This window comes from Saccopteryx leptura, chromosome 5 (genome assembly GCF_036850995.1).
Source record: "Saccopteryx leptura isolate mSacLep1 chromosome 5, mSacLep1_pri_phased_curated, whole genome shotgun sequence".
NCBI lineage: Eukaryota > Metazoa > Chordata > Mammalia > Chiroptera > Emballonuridae > Saccopteryx > Saccopteryx leptura.
The window spans coordinates 202,268,388-202,294,687 of NC_089507.1; the positions used below are offsets into that span (position 1 = coordinate 202,268,388).

Consider the following 26,300-nt stretch of genomic DNA (forward strand, 5'->3'; position numbering starts at 1 on the left):
TTCTCTCTCTCTCTCTCTCTCTCTCTCTCTCTCTCTCTCTCTCTTTCTCTCTCCCCTCCACACCCTTCCTCTCTCTTGAAAATAAATAAATTAAAAAAATTTTTTTAAATAGTCACCAAAATGGGACTCCAGTCTTTTGCCTTTTACCCCCACACATCCTCTTGTCCAGAGCTCAGACAATGTGGAATAGAAGAAAGGCTTTGGAGTCAAAGAACCCTGGGTTTGAATCAAAGCACCAACTGACCTGCTGTGTGACCCTGGGCAAGCTGTCCCTGCGGCCCAGTTCCTTTTTAATTACAGCCCCTTCTCCCACGAGATTGGGAGAGAATGTGTACAGACCACAAGCACAGGATCTCAGATGGCCTTTCAAACTGTTTTGTTTGTTTTTTTAAGGGAAGAATGTAAACTCTTAGAATGTAAAAGTCTTAGGGTAATGGCTTCAGGTATGTCTGGGTCCAGGGGCTCCAAAAATGTCATAAGGGCTCAGGTTTTTTTTTCCCTCTCTCTCCATGTAGTAGCCCCTCACTAGGAGCTCTGGGGTTATATCATTATTACAGCTAGATACCTTGGTTCAAAGAGAGCTTTTTTTGTTTCCAACAGGGCACCAAAAGTCCCAGGATTTACTCTGCGGACCAACTTAGGCCGCATGCTCATCCCATAACCAGTCTCTACAGCCTAAGGCAGTGGTCCCCAACCTTTTTTGGGCCACGGACTGGTTTAATGTCAGAAAATATTTTCACGGACCGGCCTTTAGGGTGGGACGGATAAATGTATCACGTGACCGAGACAAGCGTCAAGAGTGAGTCTTAAACGGATGTAACAGAGGGAATCTGGTCATTTTTAAAAAATAAAACATCATTCAGACTTAAATATAAATAAAATGAAAATAATATAAGTTATTTATTCTTTCTCTGCGGACTGGTACCAAATGGCCCACAGACCGGTACTGGTCTGCAGTCTGGGGGTTGGGGACCACTGGCCTAAAGGATGGTCTCTGCTGATTGGACCACCTGGGTCACATGCTCACTGCTAGAGCTAGGGGGAAGGCTTCAGAAAGCTCAGGTTGAACCACTTATGAACTCTAACACTGCAGGTGGAGCAAGTAAACTTAACAAGGGACGTTACTTAGGATAGCGGAGGAAGTGACCTCATAGTGAGCAGCTGCAGGTCTAGCTTCCATCTCCTGGAGCAGTAGCTCTCACTCAGACTTGGGGGTCTGAGCCTCTGCACCAGGTAAGAGTAGAAAACTAGTAGTAATAATATGTGTCCTAGATCTTTCACATGTAGTAACTAGCGTAATCTTCACACATAAAAGAGAGGTTACTATAATATTCTCACCATTTTTATTTCATAGGTGGAAAACTAAGGCAAAGAGCTACTTGTCCAAGGTCAAAAGGCTGTTGAGGCCCTGGCCGGTTGGCTCAGTGGTAGAGCGTCGGCCTGGTGTGCAGAAGTCCCGGATTTGATTCCTGGCCAGGGCACACAGGAGAAGCACCCATTTGCTTCTCCACCCCTCCCCCTCTCCTTCCTCTCTGTCTCTCTCTTCCCCTCCCGCAGCGGAGGCTCCGTTGGAGCAAAGATGGCCCGGGCGCTGGGGATGGCTCCTTGGCCTCTGCCCCAGGCGCTAGAGTGGCTCTGGTCGCAACAGAGCGACGCCCTGGAGGGGCAGAGCGTCGCCCCCTGGTGGATCCCGGTCGGGCACATGCGGGAGTCTGTCTGACTGTCTCTCCCCGTTTCCAGCTTCAGAAAAAGAAAAAAGAAAAAAAAAAGGCTGTTGACTGGCAAAGTTGAAAACGTATGACTGGCAGAGCCATGACCACTGCTGCCATGCCAGACATTCTGTAAATGAGCAAAGGGACTCAGTTCAGAGCCTCTAGGAGCTTCAGGTAGACTGAAGCTCGTACCTGACATAGAGGGTGCCGCAACCCAGCTCTGGCCCAACACGAGCGGCACCTGGGAATGTGAACCCTCTATGGCAAGATCTTCTTCTAATTTTTTTTTTTCCAGAGACAGAGAGAGAGTCAGAGAGAGGGATAGACAGGGACAGACAGACAGGAATGGAGAGAGATGAGAAGCATCAATCATTAGTTTTTCGTTGCGCGTTGCAACACCTTAGTTGTTCATTGATTGCTTTCTCATATGTGCCTTGACTGCAGGCCTTCAGCAGACCAAGTAACCCCTTGCTGGAGCCAGCAACCTTGGGTCCAAGCTGGTAGGCTTTTGCTCAAACCAGATGAGCCCGCACTCAAGCTGGTGACCTCGGGGTCTTGAACCTGGGTCCTCTGCATCCCAGTCGGACGCTCTATCCACTGCGCCACCGCCTGGTCAGGCTCAAAACAGATTTTATGTGAACTCTCCTGATTTTAAAATGTGAACTCAGCTGTTCAATTTAAACATCAGGCAATCCAATAAATCATAGCATCATTCTAGATGTCTAGGCGGAACCAGCTACAGAATTTGCAAGGCCCACTGCAAAATAAAAATTCAGGGCCCCTTGTACAAAAACTATTAAAGAATTTAGAGACAGTGGCACAGTGGATAGAGTGTCAGACTGGGACGCTGAGAAACCAGGTTCAAAACCCTGAGGTCACGGGCTTGAGCGTGGGATCGTAGACGTGATCCCATGGTTGCTGGCTTGAGCCCAAAGGTCGCTGGCTTGAGCAAGGGGCCACTTGCTCTGCTGGAGCCCCCAGTCAAGGCACATATGAGAAAGCAATCAATGAACTACTAAGGTGCTGCAACGAAGAATTGATGCTTCTCTTCTCTCTCCCTTCCTGTCTGTCTGTCCCTATCTGCCCCTCTCTCTGTCTGTCACCAAAAAAAAAAAAAAAGAAAAAAAAAGAATTTAGAGACAGTGGCTGCACATCCATGGAGCCAGCCCCTGTGTCTAAGTATTCCTAAATACTTGTTGAATCAAATGAAAGAGAAGGAAAAAGCAAGCAAAGCAGACATGTGTTCGGCACCTACAACGTGTGAGACAGAGCTCTATAGCTATCAAGCGCTCGCTGTGTGCCGACCCTGTAGGTGCTACTATCTTTCGACCTCACAGCCGCACTACTACACTGTGACTCCCATTTTCCAGATGAGAAAATTGGGGCTTCGGGAAGTGAAGTAATTTGGTTATTGCTAATGCTTGACAGAATCATCTGAGGTGTCAGGAGAGGGAGAATCAATGGGAAGGGGTGAAATAAGAGAGGGAGAGAAAGGCCAGAGGAAAAGAAGCCAGCCAGGCCTGTCTCCCAAGCCAGGCTGCACTCAGGTCTCTACCACGACCATGAGGAATCAGGAGGCCGCTGCACCCCCAAGAAGGGCCTGTGGCATTTTGGAATCATGGTGCCATCCGCCCCGTGTTGGCTCCTCTCCAGCAATCTAATTACTAAATGCAGCCGCATTCTTTAAAAATGTCTTTCCTCTTATGTAATGCAATAGTGACAAACGCCAAACAGATGGTGCTGTGACAAGCTTTTTAAAAGTTGATTAGGAGCTCATCTTTCAAAATTAATGTATGGGCATTTAAACGAGCCTCAGCCAGCCACGAAACTCCATTAAGATAAGTCACTTGATGAATTAATTGGCCGTGCTCACCTCCTCCCGGCCAGAGTTTGACATGAGTGACAAGTGGTCAAGTTGACTTGTGAGCAACAGTCAAAAGATACCTGGTTTCGATGGACTGGAGAAATTCCTTGAGCCTCTCAAAAGCCCAAAAAGCTGGAGCCTCTTCAATCTATTACCAAGACATTTTTTTCAAACTTTTACATAGTCTCAGAGAAAATGGACCATCTCTCTCTCCTTCAGGGAAACAGGTTAGTCACAAACTATGTCAGATGTTGCCAAGGAGCTGTTTGCCTGCACCCCCCTTCTCAGTGTTCAGGGATGAGATCATTTCATTTGGAGCCAATTATAGATGGAGAACACTGGGGATGTTCAAAGAAACCCCCTCAGAGCCCTCTCCTCGCATCATAACAGGCTGTACTATGTCGGGATGGGCAGGAACAGGAGGCTGGATGTCCGGTCCCAGGTTCAATCTCACGGTTTGTGAAGGCCATGCATTCCTAAGCTATAGCGTAGATCTGTTAAGCTAGAATGCTGGGCTGTTGGCTAAATGAAGTTAGCTCGCCTCAGAAGTTCAGAGCTGAATTTGTCCATAGAAACTAGAGCTCAGAGAGGGGAAACGGTTTGCTCAAGGTCACACAGCATGTTGGTGGCAAAGCCAGATTCTTTTAGGTGGGGGACAAAAATTGTTCCAAAACTTGACCTTCGTGATGGTTATACAATCTTATGAATACGCTAAAAAGGACTGAATGCTACCCTTTAAATGAGTGAATGGCTGAGGTGACTGACTGGTTCGAAACCCTGGGCTTGCCTGGTCAAGGCACATACAGGAAGCAACTACTTCAAGTTGATGCTTCCTGCTCCTCCCCCCCCCCCTTCTCTCCTCTTTCCAAAATGAATAAACAAAATCTTAAAAAATAATAATAAATAAATAATAAAAACAAATGAGTAAAATAAATAAGTGAATGGTACGGTGTGTAAATTGTATCTCAATGAAGCTGTTAAAAATAGCCTGACCGGGCAGTGATGCAGTGGATATAGCGTCGGACTGGGATGCGGAAGACCCAGGTTCGAGACCCCAAGGTCACCAGCTTGAGTGAGGGCTCATCTGGTTTGAGCAAAAGCTCACCAGCTTGGACCCAAGGTCGCTGGCTCAAGCAAGGGGTTGCTCAGTCTGCTGAAGGCCCGCGGTCAAGGCACGTATGAGAAAGCAATCAATGAACAACTAAGGTGTCGCAACGCGCAACGAAAAACTAATGATTGATGCTTCTCATCTCTCCATTCCTGTCTGTCTGTCCCTGTCTATCCCTCTCTCTGACTCTCTCTGTCTCTGTAAAAAAAAAAAATTAAAAATAGTTGACTCCCAAGGAGAGAAAATCAGCCCCTTTTCAAGTGTTGTAACTCTTCTAATCTGTCAGGGATCCAAATTTCCTTTAGACACCAGTGTTCTTACTGTCTCTCATACATGCAGATTTCTTGTTCAGACAAGAAGAAAGTGGGTTTCATGCTCAGCTCCTTGGGCAGGCAACAATACCTAGCCACACGTGTTTGGTTTCCATTGCATTCATTTTTCTGATTGCCTTCTAATTCATTCATTTATTCAACTAATATTTCTTGTGCATTACTGCATGCCAAGCACTGTTCTAGGCACAGGGGGGCAGAGCAGGGAACAAGACAGACCAAAACTCTGCCCTCATGGTGCTGACATACACTGCTTGTGTAGGGAATCATAGCAGTGGCTGTAACTCATGGGTTTCAAATCCCTGCTGTGCCACTCCTAGCTGTGTGATCTTGGGCAAGTGACTTAACCTCTCTGTGCCTCGATTTCCTCATACATAGGAGATACAATTGCACCTAACTCAGAATCCAATGAGTCAATATATGTAAAGAGCCATAACGGTGCTTGGCACACTGTAGGACTTAATAAATGTTGGCAACTATTTATTTTCATTTTCAAGTTTGATAAAAACATATCCTCTTTAAACGCACGTATTTAAGTAAAAACTGCCTTTTAAAATAAATTTATTTAAGCAAAAAGAGGGGGAGAAGTGGAGAGTCAATAAAGAGGAGTGTAGAAGAAAGTCAATAAAAAGTAAGGGTACAAGAGGAGAACAGGGCGAAAGCCATGAGAGTGTGCTTAGGAGAGGGCACGTGGGAAGCCCGGAACTAGAGGGAGATGTTAGGAAAGCTATGACTCAGCTGGCACCAAGTGGACACATAAAGCTATTTTCAGTGTCAACATAAAGACAAGCTTGTTCCTTCAGTCTCAGATTTGCATACTTCTCCCCACTCCCTGGTCCTGCAGGATTCCAAGCCCTGAGCCAGGGAGGCTCTGGAATGAAGGAGTCTGGACAGTTAGGAGGCCGCGATGCTAGATGAAGACCAGACTATGGACCTCCGGGCAGGAACAGTCCGGGAGCTGCCCGAGCCTTTCCCAGGTCCCTCGGCACTGGGGGTGGCCCGCCGCCTGCCACAGCAACAGCTGGTTCCTGCAAGAGATGGAGTTGGTTCAGTGCCATGATGGATCTCTGGGCTCCAGGGATGTTTGGCCTGTGTGGGCCCCTTCCTCCATGCAAAAAAATATTTTAAGTCATAGTGTACGACGGCATCGTATAAAGACAAATATAATCCAGGCTGGATTTGTTATTAGGTCATCATGGTTATTATCATTTTTCTTCTGAGTTTAAAAGCAATTAAATTTTAAATTTTTTCATGGGCCCTAAAAGTGGGTGATGGAGAAGGGCCCTCGGCTGGCTGCAGTGCTGACCCCAGAGGCCACGTGGGGCGATCTAGACTCAGTTCTTAAGGTCTGGTAGGGTGGCAAGCAGGGAAAGTTACACTCCTCCTGTTGGGAGGCAACAACACAGTGGGATCATTAAGAGCACAGGCTCTGGAATCAAGGGGGCTCATGACCCAGCTCCTGGGAGCCTCTGCCATCTCTTCAGTGGACAAGAGAGAGATCCACAGTCTCCGCCTCTCTGAAGTGCTGGGAGGATCTGTGTGATGCTGCATGCAGAGAAAATACAAATGGTAGGGACGATAATAACTAACCACATCAGCTACAGGGATGAAAGTTCAAACGCAACAAGGCAGTCACGTGGATGAACCTTGCAAAGCTCATAGTGAGCAAACAAAGTTAGTTCCCAAAGGCACACCCTACATCACTCTGTGTATGCCAAGTTTGAGGGGGGGGAGAAAAATTAAACTCGAGTGTTTAGGGATCCGCACCAAGTAAAGTTATTAAGAGAACGGTACGTGGGCCCTGGCCGGTTGGCTCAGCGGTGGAGCGTCGGCCTGGCATGCGGGGGACCCGGGTTCGATTCCCGGCCAGGGCACACAGGAGAAGTGCCCATTTGCTTCTCCACCCCCCCCTTCCTCTCTGTCTCTCTCTTCCCCTCCCGCAGCCAAGGCTCCATTGGAGCAAAGATGGCCCGGGCGCTGGGGATGGCTCCTTGGCCTCTGCCCCAGGCACTAGAGTGGCTCTGATCACGGCAGAGCGACACCCCCGAGGGGCAGAGCATCGCCCCCTGGTGGGCAGAGCATCGCCCCTGGTGGGCGTGCCGTGTGATCCCGGTCGGGCGCATGCGGGAGTCTGTCTGACACTCTCTCCCCGTTTCCAGCTTCAGAAAAATACAAAAAAAAAAAAAAAGAGAGAACGGTACATGGATTGCCATGAAGTCAGAGCACTGGTTTCCTTTATGGGGAGGGGCTCTGGTTAGGAGGGGCCTGGGGGCTGGGGGCTAGCCAGGTTCTGTTCCTCCCCTGGGTGGTGACTACCCTGGTGTGTCACCTTTCCAAACATTTGTCAACCTGTTCGTATATGTTTGAGCAAATGCTCTGTAGGTATAATCCAAATCTTTTTAAAATGCAAAATAAGGACAATAATAATAAATACTGATAGAGTGTCTATTAAGTGCTGGGCCCTATTCTAAGCTTTAGGCACAGTGCCTGGCACATGATAGGAGCGTCACAAATGATAGCATTTAAAGTTACCATTATTACTACCATCATTGTTATATACAATGGAGTTAGTGTCTCTTGTCTTAAAAGGGCTTGGGAGGCCTGAATGAGGTAAGGCACCCACCTAGTGCCCAGCACACCATACATACATGACTATGGCAGGAAAGACCCTTCTGTTTGTCCCAAACTCACAGATACTTCTTGGACTAAATAAACCCTCTTAAAAATCCCCAACCAACAGGCTAATCCCTCCTGGGCCCATGCCCTTTGCACACTGTCCTCGCCAGCTGCCCATGGAAAGAATCCGGCTGACAGCTCATCTCTGCCCTCACTTTGATCCCCCTCCTCTGCCAGTTCTGCCTGGTGAGTTCATGCCCCAATCAGACCTGCCATCACCTGTTGTGAGCCTGGGTATGTGGGGCGGGGAAAGGGGGCTTCCCCTGGGACAGCCCTACCTCTGCCTTCCATCCCTGCCCCTCCCTGGTAGAGCCCGGGGTCCCTGTGACCCTCATCTTGGCCTCACCAAAGTTATCACGTCCTTCATCCTGAAATCTTTGCATCCAAAAGGAGAAATCTGGGATTAATCAGAGTTTTAGGGCTAGAAAGGCTTATCCAAAGATGGGTAGATAAACTAAGGCTCTAACAAGTGAGCATCTAGCCCAAAAAACGAATCTCTAATGGTAGAATCTCAGGTCTAAGTGGGAGATTAAAGGGGGGGTGGCAAAGAGGGCCTCTTTAGAGTGTGATAATATTGTCTGCCACTTATTTGCTGGGCACCGGCTATGTGCCAAGTTCATCATATCCATTACATCCCATTTTCACAAATTACATATTATTATACCCATTTTATGTTAGATATGACAACAGCAGCTTCCACTCCTAAGCATCTATGAGAGGCCAGGTGCTCTGCAAAGGGCATGGGATCCTTCCCAAGAATCTAGTGGTGGGGACTGTCAAGGTCAGGGGGAGGGCTGGCCCACAGTCACACAGCTAGTAAGCACCAGAGGTGGGGTTTGAACCTGGATCTGTGCAGTCCCAATGCCTCTTATTCAGGTACATCTGTCTGTAACATGCTATTTGTCACTGGTATTCCCTGCTCTAGGTTTGCAGTGATTGGGGCTGCTCAATTTTGAAAAGAAAGTAATTAACAGTCTTGGAAATGGGAGAAATCCTTGGACAGACCCCAGAGAGTACTGTCATTCCTATAGTATAACAACCGTCAGTGGAAAGCAGTCTAGACTAGTCTTTAGAGCCTGGCTCAGGGATCTGACCAGTATAGGTTCAAATCCCATTTCTGCTACTTGCTAGGTATGTGATGTTGGGTACCTCTTTGCATCTTAGTCTCCTGTTCTGGAAAAGGAAAATCCTAAAAGTATCCATTTTCAGTTCTTGGAATGTGTCAATAGAATACCATGTGTTAATGTGTCCTTATCTCCTTCCACACTCCCCCTTGCTCACTCCACTCCAGCCACAATGGCCTCATGCTCCCACCTCAGGGCCTTTGCACTTGCTGTTCCCCCTGCCTAGAATGCCTTCCCCCCTCCCAGATACCACATGGCTCCCTCCCTCATTTCCTTCAGATCTCTGTTCAAATGTTACCCCCTCAGTGTCACCTTCCTTAAAAAATAACCTTCAGAACTTCCCCTTATTCTGCTTTCTTTCCTTAACACTTATATTCCATCTGACAAGTTACAATTTTTCTTGCCTAATGTCCGTTTTCTTACAGCAGAATGTTGTCTCTGTAAGAGAATGGATCACATCTGCTTTGCTCACGGCATCTTCCCAGCACCCAAAACATTGCCTGGCATATGTTCAATAGTAAGTGCTCAACAAATATTTATTGAATGAATGAATGAATGAATGGGTGAATGAATGAATGAATGAATATGAAGAGTTTAGAATAATGCTTGGCACCCAGTAAGCACTCAATAAATGTTAGCTGCTATTATAATTAGTATGGTCTGACCAGGCAGTGGCGCAGTGGATAGAGCGTCAGACTGGGATGCAGAGGACCCAGGTTCGAGACCCTGAGGTCGCCAGCTTGAGCGTGGGCTCATCTGGTTTGAGCAAAAATTCACCAGCTTGGACCCAAAGTCACTGGCTCAAGCAAGGGGTTACTCGGTCCGCTGAAGGCCCATGGTCAAGGCACATATGAGAAAGCAATCAATGAACAACTAAAGTGTCGCAATGCACAATTAAAAACTAATAATTGATGCTTCTCATCTCTCCGTTCCTGTCTGTCTGTCCCTGTCTATCCCTCACTCTGACTCTCTCTCTGTCTCTGTAAAAAAAATAAAAATTAAAAAAATAAATAAAAAGTATGGTAAGTGCTTTCTGAGACACCTACTCTTGTGGGAGGCAGTCTAAGGAGCTGATACAAGCCAAATCTAGGTCAAATCCTGCTGTGTGACCTTAACTAAAGTACACTGCCTCTCTGAGCTTTGGTTTTTCTATCTATAAAATGAGAGTAACCAAACTTGGCTTTCAAGGGAATTTTTTTTAATTTTTTTTTTAATTTTTATTTTATTAATTTTTAGAGAGGAGAGAGAGAGAGAGAGAGATAAAGAGAGAAGGGGGAGGGAGGAGCAGGAAGCATCAACCCCCATATGTGCCTTGACCAGGTAAGCCCAGGGTTTTGAACCGGCGACCTCAGCATTCCAGGTCGACACTTTATCCACTGCGCCACCACAGGTCAGGCCTAAGGGAATTTTGAAGATTCAACAATAATACCAACTCCCTTTTCTGAGCTCTTTCTGGATGCCAGGAGTCATGCTAAGTTTTCAGCTTGCACAATATCACTTAACTTTCACCATTGCCCTCATATTATCTGCATTTTCAGGAAATTAAGGTTCAGAGAGGTTATGAGATTTGCCTTCGGTCACACAGCTGGAAGTGGCAGGAGCTGCTCCTCCTCAGACACTGAGATCTGGACCTTCCTGGGCCCTGCCCCGACCCAGGGAGCCGCATCTTGCTCCTGGGGCACCATCGTCTCTCATGCAGCAGAGAAGCCCTGGGCTCTCCTGTCATACTTCCCATGCCCCAGTTCCACTGCTCACCCTCCGGCTCTGGCACCATCCCCGTAGCAACGTTGACTCCTGGCATCCTGGGCGGGCCACTCACACCTCACGCAGACCATGTGGCCCTGGGTCAGATACTTCATCCACCGGGCATGGGGTGCCCCCACCTGCCGGCAGCTCCCGGGAATGGGCCCCAGCCGGAACTGGACACAGTACCTGCAGCCACAAAGGGAGACACCACCCCAAGCACGTGTGAGCATTTATGGAGCACCTTTAGTGCACCTAGCCATATGTAGTCCCAACTTCTCCCTGATATCCAGAAAACCCAATATTGAAAACCTGATACTGAGGCAACCCAGTCTGCAAAAACAGGTTGCGTTCAACAAAAGACAGCTCCGGCTCTTTCAGGTTGAGGGCTTCCATGGGTCAGGTCCACTTCCAAGTACTACATCCAAAAGACTGTATGGTTTATTTCTCATTGTCTCCCCCACAAGAGCTTAGCCCCACAAATTTCTGTTTGTTCTGTTCTCTGTGGTGCCCAACCCCTAGAACAGTACTGGCTCAATAAAAACATGCTGAATGAGTCATTTGGTCCAATGGAATAGGAAAATCTTGCAAGGTTGGTGTTGCCCCAGTTTACAGATTAGGAAACTGAGGATCATATAGTTAACATGCCTAAGGTCACACAGCTAATGAGTGGTAGTGCCTAAAATGGAACCATCTCTAAACCGCAAAAGCCTAAACTGGCACTCCTAACCAACCCACCGCATTTTACAAAAGATCCTATTTTAGAAAAGATATTCTCCGTGAAAATTATTTTAAAAGGAAACTTCCCATTATGGGGTATTTCAAGTAAAAGCCGGTCTGCTGAAATTTTACCTCTACCCAACTTTTCTACAAATGGAGGTAAATGGCGCCCCCTGCTGGAGGAGATGATGTTTATCAAGGACTCAGGGGTGACTGTGTAGGGCTGGTGCCTCCTGGTGGCTGCAGACTCTGGGAGGCTAGACAGTTTCCTCCTAGGGACTGCCCAAAACCTGTCCCCAGAACTCCTCAGGAATCTGTTCCTTACCAGAAACTGCGATAAATGAAACTTTTGTCTTCCCAAAACACTTCCTCTTCCCTTTTTTCTAGTTTATTTGGGGAACTCTTGCCTTTGCCCTATTTGGTCATGGAGGAGCAATCAATCAGGGTGTCTGGTTCCAGCTGCCCACACCTGCCACTAGCCTGGGAAGATAATTAAAACTGACCAATCAGAGTTCCCATCCTCCCAGTTACAGTGATTGGTTCAAGGATGGACCCAGGATCCAAGTAGGACCAATCAGATTCTCCTCCTGAAATAACACACTGAGTCTGGAAGGAAGGGCTACTTCCTGGAGCTAGTATTACTAAGCTAGGAGGATGTGGGGCTGTTGGTGGCCACATTGACCACTGCAGGGAGAAGTGCTTCTTGAGAATAAAGTCATTATATGGCGGGAGAAAGGGGGAGAGTGAGAGAGAGAGAGAGAGAGAGAGAGAGAGAGAATGAATATGGGCGTCCTGACATTATTTGACCACTTGACTCCAGCCATGCTTCAAGTAACACTATTTCAAAACTTCCTTCCCAATTATATAAACCAACAGTACTCCTTTTCACCTGAGCCAGTTTGATCTGAGTTTCTGTCACCTGCAATGAGAGGAATCCTAACTAACATAGCTCTCTCTCCCTGGGTATTGTCACTACATTTGTTCAGACCTCATTCTTTCCATGGATATTTATTGAGTACCTGCCATGTGCCAGGCAGTGTCCTGGAAGTTTGACCTCATCACCACCATCCCCAATACACTGGTTTGCCTCCAGTCCCTTCAACTCACCCTTCACAAGGTCCAAACCACTTTCGTCTTGTGCCTGCACTATTGCAGTAGCCTCCCCATTAGTCTTCTGACTCCCTCCTTACCTCTCTCTATATATATTCAAAGGTACAGTAAAAATCCAAGAGAGATCATGTCACTCCTCTGCTACTCGAAACCCTCCCATGACTCCTGTTTCACGTGAGACAGCGTCCAGCTTTTCACCACAGCCTACAGACCCTGTGAGCTCTGACCACCCCCTCCCATATATTTCTGACCTTATTTCCTACACTCTCACTCTTTCTGTATTCCATCCACGGTGGTCTTGCTGCTCCTTGAACACACCAGACATACCTGCTCCAGGACCTTTGCACTTCCTGGTCTCTTTTTTAGACCTACTCTCCCCACGGAGAGCCTCCTCCAGATCTTCGTTTAAATGCCACCTTGTTAGTGAGGATGTCGCGGGTATCCCCATCCTCTACCCTGCTTTGTTTTTCTCCATAGCACCAATGACATGCTATTTGTTTATTATCTGTCTCCTCCAACTAGACTGTCTACTCCATAAGGACAAGTATTTCTGTCCTTTGTTCCTTGCTGTAGCCCTTCATGCATGAATGAATGAAGTTGAATAGAAGTGAATTATTAATAACTTCAAAATCATGTGTATGAGATTACAAATGTATCAGGACAGGAAGTGAAGAGATATTGAAGTTATCAAAGTAAGGGAAAGACATGATAAAAGTTTAATCTGAGGAGAATGCTCACAAATTTTACTTTGACTTTGGATTTACTGGCTTCAACTTACCCTACTATCTCCTGCTCCTTGGAGACACCCCGCTTTTCCCGCTTTTTCCCATAGCTGCCTGTGGTTATCAGAGCAGGGACTGTGGGCCAAGGAGAAGACAGTTAGACAGCTCAGCACCCTGCAGGCCATGACACCCCAGGGAGCTGGGTTAGGTAGTCCCGGCCTCTGAATCATTTATATGGCAGCTCTAAGGTGAGTGTGGGATCCTGGAATTTGGGTGGGTGGTCCCCACTAGTACCCTTTACGTGATGCTGGAGGCAATATCTTACTTATCTCTGAGACTCAGGGCCTAGCACAGTGGGTTGCATAGTGGGTCTCAAACGTTTTTCAAATGAATGGGATTTTTAATAAATAAATGAGTAAAAAAAAGTAGATAAGGGAGTTGATAACTGGGTGGATAGATGGATGGATGGCTAAAATGATCGATGAAAGGAAGAATGGATGGATAGTGGGTAAATAAATAGGAAGATTGGAGGATAGAAAAAAAAGGAAAGACATGGAGATGATGAATGGAAAGAGGATAGAGAGATAACAGGGAGATGGATAGATGAGTGAATAAAAGAAATGAATGGATAGATGGATAAATGAATGAGTGGGAAGACATAAGGATGGAAGAAAGGTATAAGGGATAGATAGATAAGTGCATTAATAAAATTATTTTGTTGGGCCAACTTTCAAGTCTCTTCCTTCCTAAAGCAGACAAAAAAAAAAAAAACAAACAAACAAAAAAAACAGAGAATGAGACGTTGGTGATTCCTTAGGAAAATAAAAAGTCCAAAGGAAGACCCTCCCCCTCCCCATTCTCTGAGCGATGGAGCTGAATCAGAGATTTGGTGTTGAACTAATGCTGGTGACCTAGAGGAGAACCATCCTGGAGCATCCCAAGCCCCTCTCTCTGCTGCTGCCATAGGGACTAGGTTTGGTCCCACAACACTTAGTGTACCGTTTCGCTTCCCTCCTCTCTGTGCTGCTTCTTTTGGTGCAGCCTAAAGCAGTGAGGAGAGCCCCAGAGGAGCCCAGGTTCTAGTCCCAGCCCTGCCTCTTCTAGCTGAGTGATTGTGGTCAAGTTATCACACCTCTCTGGGCCCCAGTCTCCTCATCAGAAAACTAGGTAATACTAGTACCTATATCATAGTTATTATCAGAACCAAATAAGATGATTTATGAAGAGCCGTGTATCTTGGGCAAGTTTTGTGTCTCCCTGAGCCTTGGTTTTCCCTTATAAAAAAATCAGAACAGGCCCCGGCCGGTTGGCTCAGCGGTAGAGCGTCGGCCTGGCGTGCGGGGGACCCAGGTTCTATTCCCGGCCAGGGCACATAGGAGAAGCGCCCATTTGCTTCTCCACCCCCCCCTCCTTCCTCTCTGTCTCTCTCTTCCCCTCCCGCAGCCAAGGCTCCATTGGAGCAAAGATGGCCCGGGCGCTGGGGATGGCTCCTTGGCCTCTGCCCCAGGCGCTAGAGTGGCTCTGGTCTCGGCAGAGCGACCCCCCGGAGGGGCAGAGCATCGACCCCTGGTGGGCAGAGCGTCGCCCCTGGTGGGCATGCCGGGTGGATCCCGGTCGGGCGCATGCGGGAGTCTGTCTGACTGTCTCTCCCCGTTTCCAGATTCAGAAAAGAAAAAAAAAAAAATCAGAACAGTATCATTAGCCTCACAGAGTCAAGGAATGTGGCACAATGCTTGGCACATAGTAGGAACAATCAGGAAGGTCTTTCTGGGAAACTGACACCTGCCAGGAAATGATGGGCCAGGCAAGGTTAGATGTGGATGGCAGGGGAGAAGGAGAAGGACTTCAGGTAAAGGGAATGACATTGCCACTGTCATCACCCCATTGCCACCACCCCGGTCCAGCCACCATCCTCTCTCACCTGTGCCACTGTAGCCACCTCTTCCCTGGTCTCCCTGCTGCCCTCTGACCCACTGTCCCCACAACGATCAGAATGATCCTTTACAACGTGGACAGAGGGAGGTAAAAGATGCGGTCACAGGAGGGAAGAGCTTATAAACCATGATGAGGCCTTGGGGTTTCACTCTGAAGGCACTGGGTAGCTATTAGAGAATTCAAGCAGGAGGGGGACACCGCGGTATGATTCGTGGTGTAGCTGTAGAATGATCTCCTCTCCCCAGCAGGCTGCAGCCTGGGGGAGACTGAAAGGTGACAACTGAGCCCGGCTGCCTGCAGTTCTACCCCTTCCGGAAAAACACTGCACTCTCTTGGTCAATTTCTTCAGCAGCAAAACCAGAATCACCAATTTTTTTTGTAGTGGCATAGAAACCTTTTACCCAGGTGTGCAACATAGCCAACATCTGTAGTTTTGCCTGCCCTGCATCATACAACCTAATTTTCCTTTGGAAAACACTCCTCCCTTACTCTCACTCAAGTGGGACGTGACCTTCCCCCTCCACCTCCCCGCCCCCCCCCCCCATTCCCATGTCCAGGCTTGACCAATCAGCATGTTGCATCTCTCTGGACATACTGATTGATTCAGCAGTATATACATGAACCAGGTCAAGCCAATGAGCTATCATCCTAAAACATTTGCTGAAACTATGGGGAAAGAGGCCCTGACTTTAGTTGCTAAGGCTGGTTAGAGGGAAGATTGGAGCCATCAAAGATCATTCCCAGCTGGCATGAGAATGAGGCCAACACAGAGGAAAATAGAGCCGAGAGCTAGCGAGAGAGACCTGGCCATATTGCTTTAGGCCCTGGATCCAACCTGAATGCACCCACTGGAATCTTCGTTACACAAGCCACATGTTTTTGTTCAGATCAGTTTAAGTTGGACTCCCCATCGTGTACATGCAAAGTGCTAACTGGGAGATGAATAGAAAGAAGACAAGATGCCCAGAAGAAGTCAGAGCTTCTCACCTCATTCACGAGATGAGGTGAGGGGATCAGGGTTAAAGGAAGGCAAAGCCCCACCCAAACCTGGACCCCACCCGGGGTCTGACAGCGGCCCCAACTCACACAAGGACTGCTGGCACTCCACTCCCTGCTGGCTCCAGAACTCCACGCAGCCAGCCCGCTCTTCCAGGTGGGGGCAGGGAGCACCCCCATTCCTTGGCTCCTGCAGGACGTGCCTGCGGCGGACACGGTAGGAGACCTGACAGGGTTTGGCACAGCGACTCCAGCCACTCCACTCGGCCACAGCGCAGGAGACGGCTGGAAGAGAAAGCGGTGCCTGCAGGGGCAGCTTGTATAGAGTCAGGCTGCCTGGGAGCCAGGTGTGCACCTTCCCCACCAGCTGCACCCTCGAAAACACCACACAGAGCGCTAGGGCTCTTGCAACCCTGCAACCCCGAGTCCATGCCTGCAAAGTTTCTCTATGATCACTGTTTAGACATCTACCTAAATTTAACAATCTGTGTTTTATTCCTCCATCATCTAAGCACTGACGACAGCTGATTTCATCTCTCTGTGCCTCACTTTCTTCCTCTGTCAAACAAGAATAAGAACAGTATTTACCTGATAAAGTAGCCTTGAGATTCCAACCAGATACGCGACATATAAAGCATATGCTTCTGGCACGTAGCAAGTGCCCAGTGAGTACAGCGATTCCTCTGCTGCAGCCACATGAACCACAGCCACACCACCAAGACCACGGAGTGGAAAAAAGCCCCTTACAGGAGCTGTTTCCAGTGTGACAGGTTTACAGACAGTTTTAAAACCTGCAAAACAGTGCTACATAGCATTTAAGAATTTGCCTGACCAGGCGGTGGCACCATGGATAGAGGGTCGGGCTGGAACACGGAGGACCTAGGTTCAAAATCCCAAGATCGCCAGCTTGAGCGCAGGCTTATCTGGCTTGAGCACAGGTGCACCATCTTGAACGCAAGGTCACTGGCTTGAGTGTGGGATCATAGACATGACCCCATGGTTGCTGGCTTGAACCCAAAGATCTATGGCTTTAGCAAGGGGTCACTCACTCTGCTGGAGCCCCTCGCTCAAGGCACATATGAGAAAACAGTCAATGAACAACTAAGGTGCCCCAACGAAGAATTGATGCTTCTTATCTTTCTCCCTTCCTGTCTGTCTGTCCCTCTCTCTGTCTCTGTCACAGAAAAAAAGAAAAAGAAAGGCAGGTCGGTCCTCATGATAAGCACCACTGGCTTCGACCCATGCCCTAGTTTGGCAACATGAAAATGTGAAGGAGAGTCCACCCTTGTACTGAGGGAATGAGGTTATTGTGTTGTAAACACAGTGTTGCTTCCAGCACTCAGGAAGTCACGGACCCCTTGCACAGAGCTCCACTCTCAGCAGAGTTGAAATGCTCAGCGGAAGGAAGAAAGAAGGAGGGAGGAAGGAAGGAAATCAAGCACAACAGCCTATCATGATTGCTTTCATCATTCACCTCATAATGACATCAATTATGTCACGGTGCTGACCCAAGCCAGTCACATGTCTGACTTCATGTAATCCTCACAACAGTCTTGCGAGGTGGTGAGCTCCCAAATCCTTGCTTGCCCTGTGCCCTCCGGGAAGCCTGAGCATCACAGAGGCTCCCTGACCCCAAGATGCCCCTTGACTTCAGCACATGGCGGCACCGGCAGGGAGGAAAGTGCAGCCCAGGTGTTTGTTGCCCCGAAGCCCTTGATTCGGCCTTGCTCCTGGTGGCGGGGGAGCCTCAGCCATGAATCCTGCTCTCACCAGGCTCCAAGAACACCATTTTCTCCTGTACCCCTTTGTGAATAGAGCCCTCATCAAATTCTCTTCCATTTAACTCTCCTGGGCATACCATCTGTCACTTACTTGCCAGGATCCCAACCCCTATGGGTATTTGTACTATTGTCAAATCATCTCAGAGGAAGCAAGTGGAGCTTAAGGGGGTGAAAGATCTGAGTCGAGCCAAGGTGTCAGAGACAGATAAACATGGATGCAAACTGCAGGCTCGCAGGACTGGTGCAATGGCGAATGTGAAACCCTGAGGAGACTGTAAATGCTCAGTACAGCGGTCTTCGTGCATTTATTTAAAAACTATTTAAGGCCTACTGTGTCCTGAGCACTGGGCTGAGTGCTGGGAACACAGATGAGCAAAGCAGAAAATGCCCCAGCTCTGGAAGATCTGACATTCTGCAGGAGAAACAGACAATAAGCAATACAACCTATGATGTAATTTCAACCAGTGATCCATGCTCTGAGAAAAAACAAAGCAGCATAAGAATGGCAGGGGTGGAGTGATGAGAAACTGTTTTAGATGAAGGGGTCAAGGGAGGCCTCTAAGACAAAGAACATCAGAGGAGGTGAGGGTGGGAGGGAGCTGTGGCTGCATCTGGGGGGGGGGGAGTGTTCCAGGCAGAGGAAACAGGCAGTGCAAAGGCCCTGGGGCAGGGCCAAGGTTGGATGCTGGAGGAACAGTGAGGAGGCCATTGTGGCTGGAACAGAACAAGTAGGGGAGAAAGTGGTAGGAGGTGATGTCAGAGAGGGAGAAGGCAGTGACAGCCTATAGGGTTTTGATGAGTATTGTATTGACCAAAGCGGAGAACTAATGATTCCCTGCCCTACCCTGTCAGGCAGGCAGGTGAGAGATTTTGCAGAATATTAGGCAGATGTCACCCTACACATATTCTTTCCACGTTTCTGGCATCTGAAGTCACCAAGCAGAATGCACATGTGGCATCCCCAGGGAACTGTCAGCACACCTTACCTAGGCCTAGCATTGCGACCTCAGTACATTCATGTGATTATTCATATGCTGTCAGCCCCTCCACTCGTGAACTCCACAGAGGCAGAGTCCTTTTTCCTTGCTGAATCCCAACACCATGCATAGTACCTGGCACGTAGGGACCCAGTACATAATGAGTAAGTGAATACTGAACGAGCAAAATCTTGCTTTTAGCAACAACAAAAGAAATAATGACCACAGGTTGGCATTGCAAAAAACCACCACCAGATGGCAGTGTTTCTCAAAACAAAGGCCATCCCTCTCTTCTCTGAGTAAAAGAAATTCTAGCTTATCAGTGTTAACTGAAAAAAAGGGAGGGAGAGAAAGTGGGAGGCTTAAAGGTTGCTCGTCCAGACCTAGAGGCCCAGATAACATCGTGCCAGCTGAGCCTGCTGGAGCCAGACCGAATTTCCCACAGTCCCTTTGGATCCGCCTGCCCCACTCTGACAGGCCCCAAGTGCATCAGGGAATACCTTTCTGAATAATCCAAACCCCACCTTCTTCTCTGAACCTCATTGCCTGGTCCCCTGACAGTTCATCCTCCTTACTGTCTACCAAAAAGGTTTTCCTGCAGTGCAGTTCTGACCTGTCACCTGAAATCCTTAAGTGGTTGCGGTATCCTATTGATGTGGTTCACAGTCTTTTTTTGATAGGGAATCATAAAGACCCCAAGCGTAGTGGCTAAAAATCTGAGTTGTTCCTGCAACACACCCTCAGAAACTCACTCCATCCTCCTCCTATTTAATGTCTCAGCACCCTTTCACTTTGAGTTCCCTGAAATGTACAGTGTCCCACAGCTCAGAGGTGGGCAGCTGTCATTTCTACCCTCCCAGCCTTCTTACCCCCATCTTCTGGTAACACTGCCTCAGTTTCCTTTCTAGGATGGGGCTTGTGACCCAAACATGGCCAATTAATATATTCCTTCTAGGTGCAGTGATTATTGGATCATAGATGAACATATAACCCAAATTGGGCCTATGGGAACCATCCCTAGGATTTTGGCTGGAACAAATTGGGAAAGAATGCTCTCATTTCCACTAGCTAGTAGGTATTACCTTTACCACCACTTGGTGACAGCATGCCTGAAAATGAAGTTAACACAAAGCAGAGCTAAAAGGTGGATAAGAATGTCCTTAGAGTCCCTGGATCCAGCCATACCTGAAGTTAGTGGCTTTTCACTTACCTGAGCCAATCAATTCCCTTATTTGTTTAAGTCAGTATAAGTTGTCACTAAACTAACAGTACTGATTAGTATAATACATACATAAGTGCATAAATGGAGACATTGAGTCTTACAGAATTGACATGAGAATTAAAGAATATAAAATACATGGCCTGACCAGGCAGTGGCGCGGTGAATAGAGCATTGGACTGGATGCAGAGGACCCAGGTTTGAAACCCCGAGGTTGCCAGCTTTAGCATGGGCTCGCCAGCTTCAGCGTGGGATCATAGACATGACCCCATGGTTGCTGGCTCAAACCCAGAAGTCACTGGCTTGAAGCCCAGGATTGCTGGCTGGAGCCCAAGGTCACTGGCTTGAGCAAGGGGTCACTCACTCTACTGTAGTCCCCCAGTCAGGACACATATGAGAAAGCAATCAATGAACAACTAAGGTGCCGCAACAAAGAACTGAAGCTTCTCACCTCTCTCCCTGCCTGTCTGTCCTTATCTGTCCCTCTCTCTGACTTCCTCTCTGTCTCTGTCAAAAATAAAAAAAATAGCCTGACCAGGCGGTGGCGCAGTGGATAGAGCGTCGGACTGGGATGCCGAGGACCCAGGTTCGAGACCCCGAGCTCGCCAGCTTGAGCGAGGGCTCATCTGGCTTGAGCAAAAAAAAAAAAAAAAGCTCACCAGCTTGGACCCAAGGTCACTGGCTCAAGCAAGGGGTTACTCAGTCTGCTAAAGACCCACAGTCAAGGCACATATGAGAAAGCAATCAATGAACAACTAGGGTGTCACAACGAAAAACTGATGATTGATGCTTCTCATCTCTCTTCGTTCCTGTCTGTCTGTCCCTATCTATCCCTCTCTCTCTGACTCTCTCTCTGTCTCTGAATAAAAAAATTAAATTAAATAAATAAATAATATAAATAATATAAAATACATGAAAACATTTAGCAAAGCACTTTAAAAAAATGAAACAATGTGTCCATCCTTTAAGGTCTTACTAGTCACTCCAGCTCCACCCTCTCCCTGCCTCCACCCCATCTTCACTGATCCTTTCCAAACCTCATCTTGCTATCCTGCTCTGACGGAAATTCTTTCACAGCTACCCTGTCTTCCCAAACTATAAGCTTGAGGGGGATCAGAGCCCCAAGTTTTCCAGTCCCCACAGCTTCTAGCTGAGCGGGGCCCATGGCAGATGGCCAGCACTGATTGAACTGAATGTAGGCAATGTCAAGTGCTCCTCTTCCACATGTAGACTCAAGTTTCTCTCTCCCAGATGCTTAAGTCCCTCCTCATCTTGAGCAACCATATAATATTGTGGCCTTGAGCCAGACTGCTCTGGTTCAAATCCCAGATTTGTTGCTTAATAGTTGTGTAACTCTGAGCAGGTCACTACCTCTTGATGCTCAATTTCTCATCTGTAAAATAGATATGAAAACACATTCCATAGGATTACTATGAGGCTTAAAGGAGACAATTTATTTATTTCTTTATTTTCATTTTTCCAAAGCTGGAAACGGGGAGGCAGTCAGACAGACTCCCGCATGCGCCCTACCGGGATCCACCCGGCATGCCCACCAGGGGGGGATGTTCTGCCCCTTTGGGGCGTCGCTCTGTTGCTCTGTTGCCAGTCTAGCGCCTGAGGTAGCGGCCACAGAGCCATCCCCAGCGCCCGGGCCATCTTTGCTCCAAAGGAGCCTCGGCTGTGGGAGGGGAAGAGAGAGACAGAGAGGAAGGAGAGGGGGAGGGATGGAGAAGCAGATGGGCACTTCTCCTCTGTGCCCTGGTCGGGAATCGAACCCGGGACTCCTGCATGCCAGGCCAACGCTCTACCGCTGAGCCAACCCTGTTCAGCAGATGAGAAAAGCAGAGAGAAATCTGCCGGATCACCTCAGCTGGCCAAATTCTCAAATTGGGCCAAAGAGACAATTTATTTGAAGCACTTAAAACAGTACCTCCCTGGCACTTGGTAAGTACTCAGTAAATGGTAGGGTTTGTTGTTATTGTTGTTATAGTAAGAGAGGAAGGGAAGGAGAGAGAGACAGAAACATCAGTCTGTTCCTGTATGTGCCCCAACCAGGAATCAAACCCTCAACCTCCACAGTTGGAGAAGATGCTCTAACCAACTGAGCTACCCAGCCAGGGCAAGGGTTTTTTGTTTTTGTTTTTGTTTTTGTTTTAAGTCATCCTCAATATCTTTTTCTACCCCAACCAATTACTGAAGTCAGTCAACACTATCCCCTAAATCACTCATGAAAAAACATACTTCTTCCATCTCTTGCCTTCTCACTGGTCACCACATCCCCTCCAGCACGGCTCCTCTGGGAGGTAGAAAAGTGAACTTGTCCCTGGTCTATTCATAAGAACTTGGCTCCGCCCAGCCCAGGCAAGAGGGCAGATCCTAGGTCTACTGCCGTTTTGACACCTTCCCAAAGGAGTAAAACAAAGACGGACACAAAGCTTTGAAGTTCGTGGGCCCACCAGCCCAAGCTCTTTATACCATAGAAAATGGCAGAGAGCTGATAACATTGTGTGATTCTGTGGATGAGGGTCAGACTGTGGGAAAATATCACTGATCCGTCTGCCTGCTCACCTTTCTGCCCCCCCCCCCGCATTCCTGGGTAAGGCTGGGGGAGCCCCTATGGGTGCAGCCCCACACTCTGAATGACCCTATGGCTGCATGCACTCTCTGTACAGAAAGCAGATGAGAACAAAAGTGTTCCCAAGACAGTTCTGCAAGTTTATTGTGGGGGATTCTCATTTGCTATGACCTGGGGAGATACCACACCCCAAATTACTATTCCCTCTCACTGCTGCCTGAAGTTCTACAATTAGCCACTCAAACTTGTGGGAAGCAGCAAGGTGCTGGGAGACACAAGATTAGACCAGGTTCAAAACCTGCCGGATCACCTCAGCTGGCCAAATTCTCTTCTCTCTCTGCTTTTCTCATCTGCTGAACAGGGACATTATATGCAAGAATTCCAGAGTGCTGAGAGGAAGTAATCAGGTTTGATGAGACACCCAGCCCAGCTCTTTGGCACAGAATTGGTAAGTGATCAATAAATGTTGGGTCCTTTCAGTTTTGTTTTCAAAAATTGCTCCCTCTTTTGCCTGACTGGGCGGTGGCGCAGTGGATAGAGTGTCGGACTGGGATGTGGAAGACCCAGGTTTGAGACCCCGAGGTTGCCAGCTTGAGGGAGGGCTCATCTGGTTTGAGCAAAAGCTCACCAGCTTGAGCCCAAGGTCGCTGGTTCTAGCAAGGGGTTTCTTGGTCTGCTGAAGGCCCACGGTCAAGGCACATATGAGAAAGCAATCAATGAACAATTAAGGTGTTGCAATGCACACGAAAAACTAATGATTGATACTTCTCATCTCTCTGTTCCTGTCTATCCCTCTCTCTGACTCTCTCTATCACTGTAAAAAAAAAAAAAAAAGCTCTCTCTTTTAAATGTAAATTCCTTAAGGACCACTGATGTCTCAGGATAAAAGGGTTCAATCGCTGTCCCCCACCCCACCCCAATAAAGGAAAGTTGTGTCATATCCACTTTACGGTAGGACAGAACACAGATTTTTGTCTCCAGTGGGTGTGAAAAAACTCCTGAGATTTAAGGAAGACAGAATCCTTTCCACCAGTGACTCAACAAGTCAGTCCCTGATTTCAGAGCCTGGTCGTACCACACTAACAACGTCTTTATAAGGTAATACTTAGAGCCCCGTCAGGTGGGTGACCGCCAGCACTGGGACCAGAGGGGACGTTACCTGTATTGATCCAGCCCCTCTGCATCCCCTGGCTTGCCTGCTTCCCGCCCCGCCCCACCCCCAACTCCTCTGCCCCTCCTGGATCACCCATCGCGGGTTCTCCGTCCCTTCTCTGCGACCCTGCACTCCAAGGCCCCTCTGGGCTGCGGCGGCTCCGTCGGTCTTCTCAACGCCCTTTCCGTTTGCCTTGTGAACCCCCTGCCCGCAATGCAGCGCGTGTGTCCAATCCACCCTTGCACCCGTCTATGCCCCACGCCCTTCCCCCAGTTAGGGTTGCCAGATAAAACACAGGACGCCCTATGTTTTATGGATTTGAATCAGAAAAATAATCGATAACTTAAAATAGCATTATGACCCGTGCATATATATAGGATCTACTTATACTAAAAGACGTATTGGTTCTTTATCTGAAAGTCAAATTTAACTGGGCATCCTGTACTTTTATTTGTCAAATCTGGCACCCTACCCTAACCAAGCGCCCTTTTATTTCTTGCCTCTCTTGATGACCCCCCACTCGCCCATTTCCGTACCAGTACCTGGCTGGCGCGCCGTTCCTGGCTCCCCAGCTCTTGAGCCGCTAAGTCCCGTGCACACTACTTGCTCCCCCTTCTCCGGAACACTCCTCAATTCTCCAAGCGTCCCTCTATGCCGTTCCCCAAGACTCACACTCCCTGGTCCATATCCTGCGCATCTTTCTCCGCGCTCTCCTCCAGGCCCAGACCTCCTCGGTGAACAGCATCCTACCGTCCTCTGCCTCACCCCGCACACACACACACACACACCCAAAAAAACCCTTCGCTCTCCAAAGCACCGAGCACTCCGCTCCCGCCTCATGGTCCCGGGTGCGCACCTGGGCAGGCCCGCGCATAGTCCGCGCAGCAGTCCCGCAGCGCGCCGCACGCCTGGTCGCAGAAGCAGCGCGGGGGCCCGCGGGCAGCACAGGTGGGGTCACGGCCAGAGCAACAGCGGCCCAGCGCTGAGCAGCCCTGCCTGGGCCAGAGCGCGCTCGGTGGCCCCCGCGCCCGAGACACTGCGACCACCGCAGCCAAGGAGAGTGCTAGGGGCAAGATCCGTGAGGCCGCTCCACACAGGGCCATCTCCGGGCTCAGGCTGGGGACCTGACGCCCACAACGACCGACCCTATCAGCCCGCCCTGTATCGAGGCGGAGGCTCCCTGCCAGACCCCTCCCCTACCTGTCACGGAACTGATACCCACCTCCATTCCTTCCGTCCAAACTTTGTACAGCTGGTGGAGGTGAAGTATCAGGATAGTAGTGATAATAGCCACAACAATGTTGCAGGGTCCCCCTAGCTTCCAGGGAAATTGAAGCAACACAAAGGTTCATCAAAGCAATATATAATAATATAAAACAATATTGTATTGTTATAACAATAATAACAGTAACAGTCATTATACCATAATTATAATAGCAATAACGCCAATAACAGGTGCCAATATTATTAATATAGTAATAAGAGCCATAATAATTGCAAGGTAAGGAGCCTGGGAGGCAAGCTGTGTACCAGGCTGTGGCTGTTGCATAAGCATTAGCCAAACCTGAGTTCCTTATATACACCTTCACTTTTTGTTGTATTTCTACTGTCTTGACTGTCATTTCCTGAACATTTCAAGTGGACGCATTTTTAAATTTTTAAATGATTTATTTGTTACAAAACTGCATCACTCAAAAGAATGAGAAGACAAGCCATAAGACAGGGAGAAAGACATTTAATAATGGACTCTTATCCGAACTATACAAAGAACTCTTAAAACTCAACAAGAAAACAAACACTCTAATTTAGAAATGGACCAAAGACCTAAACAGACACCTCACCAAAGAAGATACACAAATGGCAAATAAGCATAAGAATAGATGCTCCACATCATATGTCACTAGGGAAATGCAAATTAAAATAATGAGATACCACTACACGCGTATCAGAACTGCCAAAATCTAGAACACTGACAAGACCAAATGCTGACAAGGAGGTGGAGCGACAGGAACTCATGCATTGCTGGTGAAAATGTAAAATGGTACAGTCACTTCAGAAGACAGTTTGGCAGTTTCCTACAAAAATAAATACCCTCTTGCCTGACCAGGCGGTGGCGCAATGGATAGAGCGTCGGACTGGGATGCGGAGGTCCCAGGTTCGAGACCCCGAAGTCGCCAGCTTGAGCGCGGGCTCATCTGGCTTGAGCAAAAAGCTCACCAGCTTGGACCCAAGGTCGCTGGCTCAAGCAAGGGGTCACTCGGTCTGCTGAAGGCCCGTCCGTGGTCAAGGCACATATGAGATGATTGATGCTTCTCATTTCTCTCCGTTCCTGTCTGTCCCTATCTATCCCTCTCTCTGACTCTCTCTCTCTCTGTCCCTGTAAAAAAATAATAAATAAATAAATAAATAAATACCCTCTTATAATAAAATTCAGCAAGCATGCTTCTTGGTGTTTTACCCAAATGAGTTGAAAACTTATGTCCATACAAAAACCTACACATAATGTTTATAGCAGCTTTATTCATAATTGTCCAAACTTGAAAGCAACCAAGATGC

General features: G+C 48.1%; 1 protein-coding gene and 1 long non-coding RNA gene across 3 annotated transcripts in view; one reads left to right on the forward strand and one right to left on the reverse strand.

The window, feature by feature from the left end:
* Positions 1 to 5,607: 5,607 nt before the first annotated feature.
* On the reverse strand, positions 5,608 to 24,847 carry LOC136406102 (somatomedin-B and thrombospondin type-1 domain-containing protein-like). The gene is made up of 5 exons (XM_066385929.1): positions 24,601 to 24,847; positions 16,130 to 16,324; positions 13,165 to 13,243; positions 10,569 to 10,745; positions 5,608 to 6,041 (listed from the first exon to the last, which is right to left on the reverse strand). The coding sequence occupies exons 1-5, from the start codon at positions 24,845 to 24,847 to the stop codon at positions 5,924 to 5,926; spliced, it is 816 nt and encodes a 271-aa protein (XP_066242026.1). The 3' UTR covers positions 5,608 to 5,923.
* Positions 7,810 to 26,300, forward strand: part of LOC136406103 (uncharacterized) — a 28,806-nt gene continuing 10,315 nt past the window's right edge. Inside the window, exons 1-3 of one of the 2 annotated variants that reach the window (XR_010751629.1) lie at positions 7,810 to 7,875; positions 9,239 to 9,330; positions 22,953 to 23,039. This is a non-coding gene — a long non-coding RNA (uncharacterized lncRNA). The remainder of the gene's footprint in view (positions 7,876 to 9,238; positions 9,331 to 22,952; positions 23,040 to 26,300) is intronic. The other variant, XR_010751630.1, reaches the window with a different exon arrangement.